Source organism: Muscardinus avellanarius, assembly GCF_963383645.1.
Source record: "Muscardinus avellanarius genome assembly, chromosome: 16".
NCBI lineage: Eukaryota > Metazoa > Chordata > Mammalia > Rodentia > Gliridae > Muscardinus > Muscardinus avellanarius.
Window position 1 is genome coordinate 26,581,403 of NC_137802.1, and position 15,045 is coordinate 26,596,447.

Here is a 15,045-nt window from a genome sequence, read left to right on the forward strand (position 1 = left end):
CTAAAGCTACATACTTCCCAACTGTAGCTTTATAGTTTAAAATAAACCACTCAAGCAAATGATTTTAACTGGTTCAACTATAAAACCTATTCTCCTTCTGGGAATCAAGCTCACAAAATAAGGCATGAAAAGATGGAAAAAGTAGGAAAGGATTTATCCAAAATATATCCTAATGACAAAACTATTACAGGGTTTGGGTCAGTCATTGACATTTGCTGCAATTGGGCAAATGATCCAAACTAAACCAAACACATAAGAGGTGACCAAGGTCTTTGTAGGACTTAGTATTTCATACACTTGTCCACTGAGTGTCAGTAGTTTGTTCATTATATGAGCGGTAAGGTTAGGTGGTCAGTAAACTTAAATGTATTACTCATGAGAAGATGTTCCACCAAAATACGAAGACTCAAAAGTCCAGGCCTATATAGCCTAGGGCCTACATAGCCAAGGTGTGAGGCCTCTTTACCACACAAGTGAGGGTGGCTTCCTATAGTTGAGTTGAGAAGCTTGTTCCACTTTGGTCAACATAGAGAAAACCATAAAGAATGACTCGCCTGGTCAAGACGAGAAGCCACAAGTTGTGTTTTTCTTTTGATACTCACCAGACAACACCAAAGGCTCCATATCCAATAGGTCTATCCGGCTCAATATCCAGCTGCTGTTGTGGATGGTGCGAGTGTTGATGGTGGTGAGCCTTAACTGTAGCAGCTGCGGCAGCCTGTACCTGAGCTGGGGCTGCTGCAGCCGGTCCAGGAGCCTGACCCGGTGCCGGTGATGGGAAATATGGCTGTTGTTGCCCAGGGTTTAACATGGCTGCAGCGGCAGCCGCTGCTGCGGCTGCTGCAGCAGCCGAAGAGGTATGCTGCTGTACAGGGTGTACAGCAGCAGCCGACCCCGGATGAAGATGGTGTTGAGGATGGTGGTGGTGGTGAAGGTGAGGAGGAGGAAGGTGTGGAAGGTGGTGATGATGGTGGTGGTGGTGACCTGCTGCTGCTGCAGATGTACCGCCATTGTAAGCCGCCATCATTTTTGCGTTGGCTCTTGCGCCACAAAGAGACATTCAAAAAAATGCCCTTTGATTGGAAAGCGAACTGGGTCAAGCTGTCATTTGGCCATTTAAAAATGAAGAAAAACCACTCACTCCACCTCAAAAAACATAGAGCGTAACTGGCTTTATGTCTTCATCAGTCAATCCAAACAAGTTAGAGGATCTTGGTGTTTAATTTTTTTGGTGAGTGTGTGTGGAAAGGTGTGGGTTGATTAAAAAAAAGAAGAAGAAAAAAAAGAAAAAGAAAAAAAAGAAAAGAAAAAGGAAAAAAGGACCCCCTTCCCCCCAGGATTCCTGCCACAAGTGGTACTAAAACTCCATCCTTAATTTGGGGGAGGTTCTAACTTTGAATATGGGAATAAAGGCCAAACCTCCCGACCCCCTGAACTCCACACAAGAAAAGGATCAGGTAACACACCACCCTTAGAATCTTTTAAGAGGGTTGACTCATCTACCCCTTCCATTCCCACATCCTTTTCTAAACACCTACCACCTCCTCAAAAATACAATTAAAAAAAATCCCAACCACTCTAAATTAAAAAGACAGGGGGAAACTTTCTGGGAAATCAGCTTCCAGCTTCCCCCCCCCCTCGAACTCTTCAGGCCTTTCTACATCTCCCCCTATTCCTAGTCTGGTTGACCTGATTTTGGGGGTGGGGGGGAAGAGTACCAAACTTTCCTGGGCAGAATGAGCCAGAGAAGATGGTTGAAGGAATAGAGTGAGAAGAGGAGCGATAGGCAGGGCAGGGAGGAGAAAAGAGAACCAGGGCAAAAGTAAAGGTAAGGAGGTGCAAGGAGGAATGAAAGAGAGGTGGACAGCACCCGGACGCCCAGGCAGAGGGAACCGCCTCGGGAGGCGGTTAGGGACCCGGGGCCGAAGAATGGGAGCCCCGGGAGGCGGGTGGGGTACAGTCGGAAGCGGACTGACTCCTGCCCCCGCCGCCGGCTGCTTCAGCTGAGGGTTGGGGGGGAGAGCGGGTGGGTCCCCCCGCGCGACGGCCCCTGCAGGGCTCAAGGCTGCTCCGTCTCCCCCCCTCCCCCCCACCCGGCTTCGGTCCCCGCGGCTGCTTTCTGCTCAGCCGCCGCGGCCGCTTTCTCTTCAGCCGCCGCCTCCTCAGCCGCTGCCGGTGCCGCCGCGGCCGGACTCACCTCCCCTAGCAAAGCCGGATAGAGCGGAGCCAGCGGCGGACACGCGCAACCAGCCGCCGAGGCCCCGCCCCCGCCTCACACTGACCGGCTGCCCTGGCCAATCCACGCCCACCTGTCCGTGTCTGCCTCCAATCCTGGGCCTGGAGCTTCAGACAGGCGCACTGTTCGACCAGTGGCAACAGGGTGTGGGTCTCCTGGGGAAATCCCGCCCCCGATCCGAGATGGGCAGATAAAGAGACCAATCAAAAGACAGTATTTGACCTGATCGACAAAAGTAAAAGCCAATTAAAAATCGAAGATCTCTGTGACATTTTTTTTCGCCTCTCTTCTCTTTTCTTTTTCTTCTTTTATTTTTTTGGCAGGAGCAGGAAGCTGCGTGCTAATCCCGCCTGCAAAGGCTGGGATAGAGGGGCGGAATAAAAGAGCCAATCATGAGCCAGGAACAAAGAACAGAACAACCAATCCTGGAGTTGAAGATAAAGTGGGCTGGAACCGAAGCCAGATAGACATATAATTTGACAAATGAAAAAAAGATTTATCTAAGTCCCGCCTTTCAGATATCCTATAGGTCAAAATTATGGAGCATTTGCTGTCATATCTGAGATGAACTCCCCGAGGGGCGGGGCCAAGTGAGGGTGTGGTCTACAAATGGGCGGGGCCATGACGAGGAGGGCGGGGTCTAAATCATCACTGGTCCATTGATGGTATACAACTAATTACTACCCTTTGGGGAGGCATAGAAAAATGGAGAAAAAAGGCCATGTTGAAATTTCGAAACTAAAGATCCATTCAGCAGAAAAAAGACCTTCACGGGATACTTAGAACAGTTCATAGCCTATGGCTGGTCCTTCATAGTTCATCTTGACGTTGACTAAAAAAGTGTTATCTCCAGAATTCAGAACTCCTTTTCAATAGAATGTAAAGCTGGTGATATAAAGTAAAACAAACAAACAAAAAAAAAAACATAAAATAATCACATAGGAATTTTCTAATGAAGTAAGTTCTGGACATTAAAATTTTATTAGAATAGCATCATTCTTTCACATTATTTCACTTATTTGAATTTACTCTTCTAAAATATGAAATAACAGGCATACAAAAACAACTTCTTCTCCCCTTATTTCTCCTTTTCCACCTTCTTTAACTCCTCCTTGTTTGTGTTGAAGCTCAAACTCAGGGCTTTGTACATGCTAAGCACACTTAACTACACCTCCAACCCGAATCTTATTTATTCTTACTAAAACTACTTAGAAACTTGGAGGTCAGTGTGTGTGTGTGTGTGTGTGTGTGTGTGTGTGTGTGTGTGTGTACTGAGGATGGAGCCCAGGGCTTTCTACCCTCCAGTTACATTCCCAGACCTATTTTATATTTTATTTGAAAATAGGGTCTCACTAGGTTGATGAGAGCCTCACTAAGTAGCTGAGGCTGGCTTCGAACCTGCGTGATCCTCCTGTCTCAGCCTCCTAAGCACTGGGATTACAAGTGTGCGCCACCACACCCAGCTTTGGAGGTCATCTTTGATTCCTCCTTTTCCTATGTTTCCCCTTCCAATCATCCAGTCTTAAATGTTTCTTTCTGCCTTCTTTCTTTTTTCTCTTTGTGTGTGTGTGAGGGGGGCACTGGGGACTGAACCCAGTGGCATTCTACCTCCAAGCTATACCCCCAGCCGGCCATGGTGGCCTACATTTGTAATCTCAGTATTTGGGAGGCTGAGACATAAGGAACAGAGGTTTGCAGCCAGCCCCAGCTACTTGGTGAGACCCTCTGCAATTTCTTTTGAGACTTTGTTTCAAAATAAAGAATATAAATAGGGCTCAGAGAATAGCTTGGAGGTAGAATGCCCAGTACCACAATAAATAAATAAATAAATAAATAAATAAATAAATAAATAAATAAATAAATAAATGAAAAGAAACGGAAACAGGGCCTTGCTGAGGCTGGCCTTGAAACTATGATCCTCCTGTCTCAGCCTCCCAAGTACTGGGATTATAAGCCTGTCCTTAAACACTTCTAAACATTTCCCCACTCCACCTCTGTCTCCCGCAGCATTACCCAAATTTATACCACCAATGTCTTTAATAACAATACCCAGCCTACAGATTGCTTTTCTTTAAACCATCCTCTGCTGAGGGCATAATAACCTTTTGAACTCTCGTCATTTGGGAAAGACGTTGGTGTTGAGGACACTTGACTATCATAGCTTTCACTGCTTTGATCACGCCTCAGATATGAGCTGTCCAGCCAAGACTCTGCAATTTCATATTGTTGAAGCATGTATTGTCCCTTGAGGGTTTCACCTCTCTATAAGTTTACTATAGTTGAAGCAAGAAAGAAAGCATATGCACATTTCTACAGATATTATGATTCCGTGAAAGAGTCTGAGAAGAGGAAGAAGGCTAGCATCTTTCAGAGTGCAAAGTGATTTAGAAATGTATAGAATTTCTTTGGGTTGCATTCCATAGAAGTTTGTTGCTGGCCGGTGTTCCTGAACTATGAAATGGGAACATATGGGGTAAAGAACAGATTCTCATATAATGCACCAATAAAAAATAATAAATAAATAAATAAAATTTAAAAAAAAGAACAGATTCTCTTGATAAATAAGCAATAAATAAATGAGAAGAATACATTCACCCCTTCTTATCAGAGGTTTTTCCTCCCGCTGATTTCAGTTACTGATGGTCAACTACTGCCCCAAAATTTCAAATAGAAAATTCCAAGCCGGGTGTGGTGGAGCACGCTTGTAATCCCCGCACTTGGGAGGCTGAGACAGGAGGATCGCGCAGGTTCGAAGCCAGCCTCAGCTACTTAGTGAGGCTCTCAGCAACTTAGTGAGACCCTGTTTCCAAATAAAATATAAGAAAGGTCTGGGAGTATAGCCCAGAGGTAGAAAAGCGACTGAATGCCACCCCCAGTACCACAAAAAAAAAGAAAGAAAATCCCAGAAATAATTTATAAATTTTGAGTTGTGCATCATTCTGAGGAGCAGGATAAAATCTTGAGCCGTGTCCTCCTGCTGGGATATAAATCATCCTTTGATCCAGCCGATCTACACTGTATAAACTACTCACTATATATCAGCTAATCAACTGAGTTTCTATCAACTAGCATAGCATCAGAGTGCTTGTGTTCCAGTAGCCCTTACATAGTAGTTACCACTGACGGCCTCACAGTGCCTTCGTCCTTCTTCTCGGTCCATCTCATCATGTAAGCACCACATCATGTCACATCGTCATGAGAAAAGGATGTGCACAGTACAATGACTTTGGCGGTTGGTGCTGGGAATTTTTTTTGGTACTGGGGATGGAACCTGGAAACATTCTACCTCTGAGCTACACCCCCAGCCCTATTTTTTAATCTTTATCTTGAAACAGGCTCTAAGTTGCAAAGGGCCTCACTAACTGAGGCTGTCCTCAAAACCAGATCCTCCTGTCTCAGCCTCCCAAATGTTGGGATTACAAGCCAGGGTGCTGGGAATTTAACGCAGGGGAGTTCTATCTCTGAGCTACAACCCCAGTCCTTTTTATTTTTTATTTCAAAACAGAATTTAGTTAAGTTGCTGAGGGCCTCGCTAAATTGCTGAGGCTGGCTTCAAACCTGCAAACCTGTGTCAACCTCCCAAATACTAGGAATATAATTTATTTTGAGAATAGGAGAGACCACACTAACATAACTCTTATTATAGAGTACACCATACAGATTGAGCATCCTTAATCCAAAAGTCCAAAATTGGAAATATTCCAAAATCCAAAATCTTTTGAAGACCAACATGATCCCACAAGTGGAAAATTCCACCACTGAGCTCATGTGAGAGGTCACAGTCAAAACACAGACACACTAAAACCATTTTATAAGATTACCTTAATGCTAGCATATAAGGTTTATAGGAAATATAAATGAATTTTGTGCGCAGAGTTGAATCCCATCCCCAAGATATCTCAATGTGTGTGCGTGTGCGTGTGTGTGTGTGTGTGTGTGTGTGTGTGTGTGTGTAAATAATCCAAAATCTTGAAAATAAGAAATCTGAAACACTGGTTCCATGCATTTTGGACAAAGAATATTCAAACTGTTTTTTGTTTGGGTTTTGGTACTGGAGGTTGAAATCAGAGGCATTCTACCTTTGAGCTATACTCCTAGCCCTTTTTATTTTATTATATATATTTTTTGAAACAGGGTCTTGCCAGGTGTAATGGCACACACTTGTAATCCCAGCACTTGGGAGGCTGAGACAGGAGGATCGCACAGGTTTGAAGCCAGCCTCAGCTACTTAGTGAGACCCTGTTTCCAAATAAAATAGAAAATAGATTGGGGGTATAGCCTGGAGTTAGATGGTCCCTGGGTTCCATCCCCAGTACCACACACAAAAAAGAAAGAATGAATGAAAGAAAGAAAGAAAGAAAGAGAGAGAGAGAGAGAGAGAGAGAGAGAGAGAGAGAGAGAGAGAGAGAGAGGTGGGGAGGAAAGAATTAGAGTATTGTGAAATTGCTGAGGGACCTCACTAAATTGCTGAAGCTGGCCTCAAGCTTCAGCAATTTTGGGAGTATAGCCCGGAGGATGGAGATGAGAGAGAAGGTCTTTGAAGAGGGGAGGAACCATGTCCTGCCGAGCTACTTAGGCTTATTGACTTTATTCAAGGGTAGAGACACAGATATGTATACTATTGCCCAAGACCTTCAATGGATGCCTGAAACCACAGATTGTACCTAACCTTATCTATACTATTTTTCTTATTCATGTATTCATATGTTGAAAACGAATTTATAAATAACACAGCAAAATATTAGCAACAATAACTAATTATAAAATATGACACTAACAGTTTGAATATTGCCAGGCATGATGACACACACCTGAATTCAGTACTTGGGAGGCAGAGACAGGAGGATCGCGCAGGTTCGAAGCCAGCCTCAGATACTTAGTGAGGCTCTCAGCAACTTAGTGAGACCCTGTTTCCAAATAAAAATATAAAATAGGTCACCGGGCGTGGTGGCGCACGCTTGTAATCCCCGCGCTTGGGAGGCTGAGACAGGAGGATCGCGCAGGTTCGAAGCCAGCCACGCGTGCTGGCTTAGGAGACCCTGTTTCCAAATAAAAATGTAAAAAATAGGTCTGGGAGTGTAGCCCGGAGGTAGAAGGGCTTCCAGAAACCCCAGTACCACCACCACAAAAAAAAATATATATATATATATATATATATAGTCTGGAAGTATAGCCCGGAGGTAGAAAAGCCCCTGGGTTTCATCCCCAGTACCACACACAATCTTTTTTTTTTTTTTTTACTTTTTCTTCCTAGAAAGCTTTCACTACTCCTGTTCTAGACTATGTGTCTCTCAGATATCTTCATGGTGCCTCCCTCCTAGTACTGAAGAATCTATATGATTACTGCTTATTGATCTTGACCAATACAGAGAGCTCAGCATCTGGTTCAGTGTGGTGTGCGTTCCTAAGATCGTACCTAGAAAGGGGAAGACGGCACAGATTTGCAGAGTTACTGAGTGCTGGAGAAGCGGGTACAAATCCAAGGCTGTCCTGTAGCGGCTCCATGACTCAGACAATTTAACCTTTATCAGTTTCAGTTGCCTGAAATCAATAATTTCAGCACTGAAATAAAGTGCTCACCAAGTTTATAGGAGGATTAAATGAGGGGACATATTTAAAAGTGCTTGGCAAAGGGTCAAAGCTCAGTGCGCATTGATTATCTTCTCCCCTCACACTCATGTACTGTTTGGAATGCCCTTCCAGTCTCCCACTGCAGGTCCGTCTCCTTAAAGTGCAGTCCTCTAGAAGTTGCTTATACACGCAAATTCTCAAGTTCTACCCCAGACCTACTAAATCAGAACTGAGGTGAGAAAGGGGAGCAGGAATCTGCTTAACACCCCTCCAAACGATTCTTAGGTTAAAGTTCGAGAAGTCTTGCCTAGAAAAGGGGGCTTAATCATCTTAACTTTTACCTTTAGCACCTGTTATAGTACCTAGCATATAGAAAGTGCTCTGTACATATAAAATAAATTAATCTAATTTACCCAAAAGCATTGTACATTAACAGTATTTATTCCCACCAGGCATGATGATTCATTTTCATTATCCCAGTAGTTGGGAGGTTGAGGAGGATTACAGGTTTGAGGTCAACCTCAACAAATGGGTGAAATTATCAGTAACTTTGCAAGACTCTGTAATGTAAAAACTAAACTGCGGGGGGCGGGGCGGGGGGAGTGCACACCTGTTATCCCAGTACTTGGGAGGCTGAGATGGGAGGCTGGAGGTTTGAAACCAGCTTCGGCAAATCAACCATGCCCTTGGCCTGGTTGGTTTAATATCTAGTGCCAAAACAAAATAGGGCTGGAGGTCTAGCTCAGAGGTAGACTGCCTCTGGGTTCAATTCCCAGTACTAAAAAAGAAAAGAAAACAGTTATTTATATCCTCCACAAACATATATTGGGCACCAATTATATCTAGGCATGATACTAGCCTCATCTATGGGAGAGATGAGATACTCTTATTAAAGTCTCTATCCTTTAGAAGCTCTAAGTCTGTTTGGAGCAAAAATTTCCAAAATGGGATATGCACATTCCACGGGGTACACAGCGACACAGAAATTAGTGTAACTTCTAGCTGGGCATGGATAGAAGATTAGTAAAGCTTCTTTTTCTTTCTTTCTTTTTTTTTTTTTTTTTTTTTTTTTGATGGTACTGGGAATTGAACCCAGAGGCTATACTCCAGTCCTATTTTATACTTTATTTGGAAACAGGGTCTCACTAAGTTGCTGAGAGCCTCACTAAGTAGCTGAAGCTGGGTTCGAACCTGTGCATTCCTCCTGTCTCAGCCTCCCAAGTGCGGGGACTACAAGTGTGCGCCACCACGCTCGCTCTTGTGTGTGTGTGTGTGTGTGTGTGTGTGTGTGTGTGTGTGTGTGTGTGTGTGTTGCTGGGGATGGAACCTTCTACCCCCGGGCTATACTCCCAAACCTATTTTCTATTTGAAAACAGGGTCTTACTAAGTTGCCAAGATCCTCACCAAGCAGCTGAAGCTGACCTCAAATCTGTGCAATCCTCCTGTCTCAGCCTCCCAAGTACTGGGACTACAAGCGTGCACCACCATGCCTGGCTATTTTTATTTCATTTTAAATGCCTATTTTGTTAGTGTTTGATAATGTACATATTACAGAGTACTATACTATACATGTATACAATTTCTTGTGTGTGTGTGTGTTATTTTAAATTGAACCAGAGACATTCTACCTCCAAGCTACACCCACCGCCCCCAGTCCAATTTTATTTCTTATTTGGAAACAAGGTCTTGCTAGGTTGCTGAAAGCCTTGCTAAATTTTCAAGGCTTGTTTAGAACCTTGTGATCCTCCTGTCTCAGCCTCCCAGGTACTGATATTACAGGCATGCACCACCACACCCACCCATGCTTATAATTTCTAAATAAATGTATATATTCATAAGTTGAGGAGTAGTGCCCTCATTACAAATAATACTGGAAAATCTAGTTTATTGACCATTTAATGTTCATGGTTTGGATCAGAGCTGCCCTATAGAAATATGAAAGCCATATAAGAAATTTTAAATTTCCTACTTTTTATTTATTTATTGCGATACTGGGGATGAGACTCAGGGATATTGTATCTCCAAGATACACCCCCAGCCCTATTTTTTAATCCTTTTATTTTTGAAACAGGGTCTCAATGAGTTGCAAAGGGCCTCACTAAGTAACTGAGGCTGTCTGCCGATAGTGATCCTCTGCTCTCTACCTCCCGAATGCTGGGATTATTAAATTTCCTAATATATATATATATATATATATATATATATATATATATATATATATATTTTATTTAATCCAATATACCTAAAATATGGATATGAAAATATGAAGGAAATGTAAAAAATAATACACACACATATGATCCCATTCTTTAAAATCTGAGGTGTGCTTTGCATTTACATACAGTATTACTCAGTCGAATGAACAGCTCTGTCTCCTCAGTCATAGTTGCCACATTTCAAGCGCTCACTGACCATCTATGGCTTGTGGCTACTGTGTTAGCACAGATGTAGATCATGATCATGGGTTTGAATCTTGGCTTTGCCTCTTACTGCGTTTGTGACCTTGGGCAAGTTATTTAACCTATCTTACTGTGAATGTCCTTGCCTGTGAAATAGGGAGAATCCCTGACTTCCCCAGCTGTAATGATTCAAAGAGACAATTGGGGTAGCACATATCCCAGGGCCTGCTGGCTTCTCACCAGTGGCAGTAGGTCGGCCGGTTATCATTTGTATTACAATCCAGGGCCAAGTGTCCCAAGTGTTAGATGAGAAATACACTTTGGGCAAGGCTCATTCACCTGGGGTCCCTGCCCCCTTAAACATCTCACCAGTCCAATATCTGGCCTTTTCCATCCTGCTCCATTTCAGGAGCCGAGCATGATGAACAAGAAGTCGGAAGTGACTCAGCAGGATAGCACTTGGAGCCTAAAAAAGCAAGCAGGACATCAGAATGCATAAGCAGGAATATAATGTGCAGGAAGTGGGAGGTGATCTTCCCTTTCTTCCAAGAACTGGCTCTCCCCGTGAGTTGTCTGCAGGCTCTTTGTAGAACTTGGGCCAGGCCCAGGAGGAATAAAGGGCGACAAAGGAACACCTCATATTCAACAGTGCTGTGTGTTCAACGTGAGTTATTGCGCGTGATAAATCACCAATACATGCCATTTTGCAAATGAAGAAACAGGCTCAGGAAGTCAAGGTAACCCGTAGAAACTCACAGGGCTGGTGAGTGACAGAGCTAGGCTTCCCTGTGCCCATCTGGGCTTCCCTGTGCCCATCTATTCTTCCTTTGTACCTGGCAGGTGGAGGAAATGGTCAGGAAGCGATGGTGTGCAATAATGGGGTCTGGAGAAGAACAGGAAGAAAAAAAAAAGCAGCACACAGTATAAGTGTTTTTCTCCTCACCTCTATGTATTGTTTACATGTCAGTTTTTTTCAGGTGTCTCCATTTCTAGGGTTCTTCTCTTTGGGAAGTTGACTGGTGGGGAATGGGATGTGCCATATTTCTTTACTTATTTTTGTAGTATTAGAGATTGAACCCAGGGGCATTCAGTCTCTAAACTATACCCCCAGCCCTTTTAATTTTTTTCCCAAACAGGGTAAAAAAACAACCCTAGGTTGCTGAGGGTCTCACTACGTTGCTGAGGCTGTCCTTAAACCTGAGGTCCTCCTGTCGTAACTTTCCAAGTACTGGGATCAATAGGCATGCGCCATGACGCCTGGCAAGATGTGATACTTTTTAAATTAAATTAAATTAATTAATTAACTTATTTACTTATTGCAGTACTGGGTATGGAACCCCGGGGCATTCTACCTCTGAGCTACACCCCCAGCCCTATTTTTATTCTTTATTTTGAAAGAGGGCCTCACTAAGTAGCTGAGGTTGTCAGAGAACTGGGATCCTCCTGCCTCAACCTCCCAAATGTTGGCATTACGAGCATGCGCCACCATGCCTGGCTCAGATGCGATATTTAAATATGAGTAAACCAGCCAGGCGTGGTGGCGCACGCTTGTAATCCCCGCGCTTGGGAGGCGGAGACAGGAGGATCGCACAGGTTCGGAGCCAGCCTCGCTAGCTTAAGAGACCCTGTTTCCAAATAAAAAAGTATAAAAATAGGTCTGGGAGTGTAGCCCGGAGGTAGAAGGGTTTCCAGGAACCCCAGTACCACAAAAAAAAAAAAAAAAGCATAAACTGGGAGATGTTTCTCCCATTTGCCCTCATCCATTTTCCAGTCCCTCAGGCTCTCTGTTGGCCTTATGACAGAGCATTAAGCTGTCAATACCAAAATAAAGCTGAAGTCTTGATACACAGGAGTGTGAGGGAGACTTCAGACCTTGGAGGAATTTGATAGTGTTGTAGTAAAGAAGACATGTTCAAAATCTGCTACAAGAAGGCCCAGTAAGAGAAGCCACAGCAACCTGCTGGGCCCTGGGAGAGGCCTGGTAGGTCTGAGTTCACGTGCTCCTGGAGCTTCTTTCCTGGCAGCTGGGCATTCACCCATCTCAACAATGCAGCCTCTGAGTCCTGGGAGAGCTCCCTTTGGGCGTATCTGAAAACTTTGGCCCATCTTTCCCCTCTCCATCTTTCAGCCCCTGAGTAGAATATTCATCCCAACTCCACACCCCGGGACCAAACCTTGGCCCTGACCCGTGTCCTTGACCTTGTGAGTTAGGCAACACCCCAAACTTTCCTTTTTCCCAGGTGAATCAGTGATGAGCATTTTATCTTGATGTTAGGTTTTTTTTAAAAAGTAAAATAAATAAATAAATAAAATCATCATTAAAAACATATTATGAGCCGGGCGTGGTGGCACACACTTGTAATCCCAGCATTCGGGAGGTGGAGACCAGAGGATCACTGTTCGAGGACAGCCTCAGCCACTTGGTGAGACCCTTCACAACTTAGTGAGACCCTGTTTCCAAATAAATTATAAAATAGGACCGGGGGTATAGCTCGGAGGTACAATGCCCCTGGGTTCCATTCCCACTACTGCAAAAAATAAATAAATAAATAAATAAATAAATAAATAAGGAACCATCACGCTTAAAGTTTGTAGGTACCCTTTATTACTTTGACTTCCTTAAGTCTTGATAAGTGAAAGTGCAACTCAGCTGGGTGTGGTGGTGCACACTTGTAATCCTAGTACTTGGAAGGCTAAGATAGGAGGATCACAGGTTCAGGTTCACGGTCAGCCTCAGCTCCTTAATGAGGCCCTCTGCAACTTACTGTTTCAAAAATAAAAAAATAAAATAGGGCTGAGGATGTTGAGTTCAGAGGTAGAATACTCCTGGGTTCAATCCTCAGTACTGAAAATAGAAAAAGAAAAAAAAGAAAGTGCAATTCACATGAATTAGATAGAGCGATTCAGGAGAAGTTTCATAATGTTATACAGGGTTTGTCCTGTGGATCTGTTGCCAGCTTGGACCCCAAATACAAGATGTTTTTCATCAAAGGGGCACTAATGAGCCAGTTACAGTGGCGCTTGTCTGTAAAGCCAGCTACTTGGAAGGCTGAGTCAAGAGAATCACAAGTTTGAGGACAACATGAGAAATTTAGCAAGGCCATGTTTCAAAGGAAAAACCGAAAAAGGCTGGGGATGCAGTTCAGCAAGAGAGGCCCTGGGTTCAATCCCCAGTACCATAAAATGAAACAAAACAAACAAACAAAAAACACCTGACACCTGGCTTTAGTGATATGCTGACAAAGTTTAAGGGTTGGATGTTTAGAAAAAGCCCTGATGGTAGCTGATATGTGAGGGTGTAAAAGGTTCTGCCGTGGTTGATTTCAAGCTACCAGGAGGCCATCACTAAAGGCAGGGTTGAAAACAGGTATACACAGAAGCAATGGCGGCTTCAGCACATCACTACCTGATACTCCTCTCCCTCCACTTCATAGGTATGGGGTGTGACCTAGACATCAGGATTTGAAAAGCTTCTCGGTAGATTCTAACGTGCAGCCAAGTTGGAAACCACTGGGCTAAGGGGCCATATAATAAGGTTCCAGCAGCAAAAAGTGGGCCACTTGATTGCCTTCCAGTGACAGCTGGGTTATAATCCTTGCCTCCTCCAGTTGGTACATTTTCTCCTCGTCACAAGCCTCCGCAGGAAATGCAATCATCAGCATAAGGTTGCTTGGTGGGCATGGAGGCAGAGCACTGGGCTAGGGAAGGGAGGCTGGTGGGAGATTCAGAGCCAGGACCATTGTGCCAATATAATCCAACTAGAAAGTCCTAAGGGTGCTGGAAGTGTTGAGTTTCTGCTCCAAAACAACATCCAAGAGGGTATTGTGTGGCTTCAGGTCCCTGTACAGGATGCCTCTTTTGTGGAAACTGCACACTACACTCACAGTCTGCTGGAACACTTCCAGGTCTCCTCCTCCAAGCTACTGAACTCCCTAACATGGTGCAGCAGTGTCCCTCACAACCCCCAACCCTGCTCACATGCTCCTTCACCAGGTAGGTGAAGTTGGCTATGTCTGTCATCTCAAACAGCTGGATGATGTTCAGGTACTCCACTGCCCTCATAATGGCAATTTCAGATCGAACCAAGGAGTTGTCCCTGAAAAAAGACAAGTTCTTCACAGCCACTTCGGGCCTGGTGAGGATATGGTGGGCCAGTTTGACCTGGCCAAAATCACCCTTGCTAATGTCTCTTAGGACCATATAATTGTCAATGAGAACATCTTCACAGGGAGAGTGGGCTGTGAAGCCTGGCCTCTGTACTGTCTCTCCTAGCACTGTCCATAGATAGCTGCAATAGCAACTAATGATGCTATCTAAAACAAAACAAAACAAAACAAGCTGGGTATGGTGGTGCATGCTTCTAATCTCAGTACTTGGGAGGATGAGACAGGAGGATCACATGTTCGTGGCCAGACTCAGCTACTTAGTGAGGCCCTCTGCAACCTAGTGAGAGCCTGCTTCAAAATAAAGAATAAAAAATAGGGCCAGGCATGGTGACACAGGCTTGTAGCACTTGGGAGGCTGAGACAGGAAGATTGTATAGGTTCAAAGCCAGCCTCAGCTACTTACTGAGGCTCTCAGCACTTAGTGAGACCCTGTTTCTAAATAAAATATAAAATAGGGGGTATAGCCTGGAGTTAGACGGTCCCTGGGTTCCATCCCTAGTACCTCAAAAAGAAAAAAGAAAAAATAGGGCTGAGGGTGTAGCTCGAAGGTAGAATGCCCCTGGGTTAAATTCTTAGCTCACCCTTTAAAAAAAACTTAAAAAGTTCATAAACAAAAGTGCAGCAAAATAACAAACCCAAACAAACACATATACAAAACCACAAAGCCAAAAGC

At 44.1% G+C, this 15,045-nt stretch overlaps 1 protein-coding gene across 1 annotated transcript in view; it reads right to left on the minus strand.

Annotated features, from left to right (window-relative positions):
- NLK (nemo like kinase) overlaps nt 1-1,060 on the minus strand; it is a gene marked incomplete at both ends in the record, with an annotated part of 173,364 nt that extends 172,304 nt beyond the window's left edge. The window contains one exon of the mRNA XM_080712385.1: nt 603-1,060. Within this exon, the coding sequence (XP_080568511.1) occupies nt 603-1,060 (458 nt within the window). The remainder of the gene's footprint in view (nt 1-602) is intronic.
- Between the last annotated feature and the right edge of the window lie 13,985 nt (nt 1,061-15,045).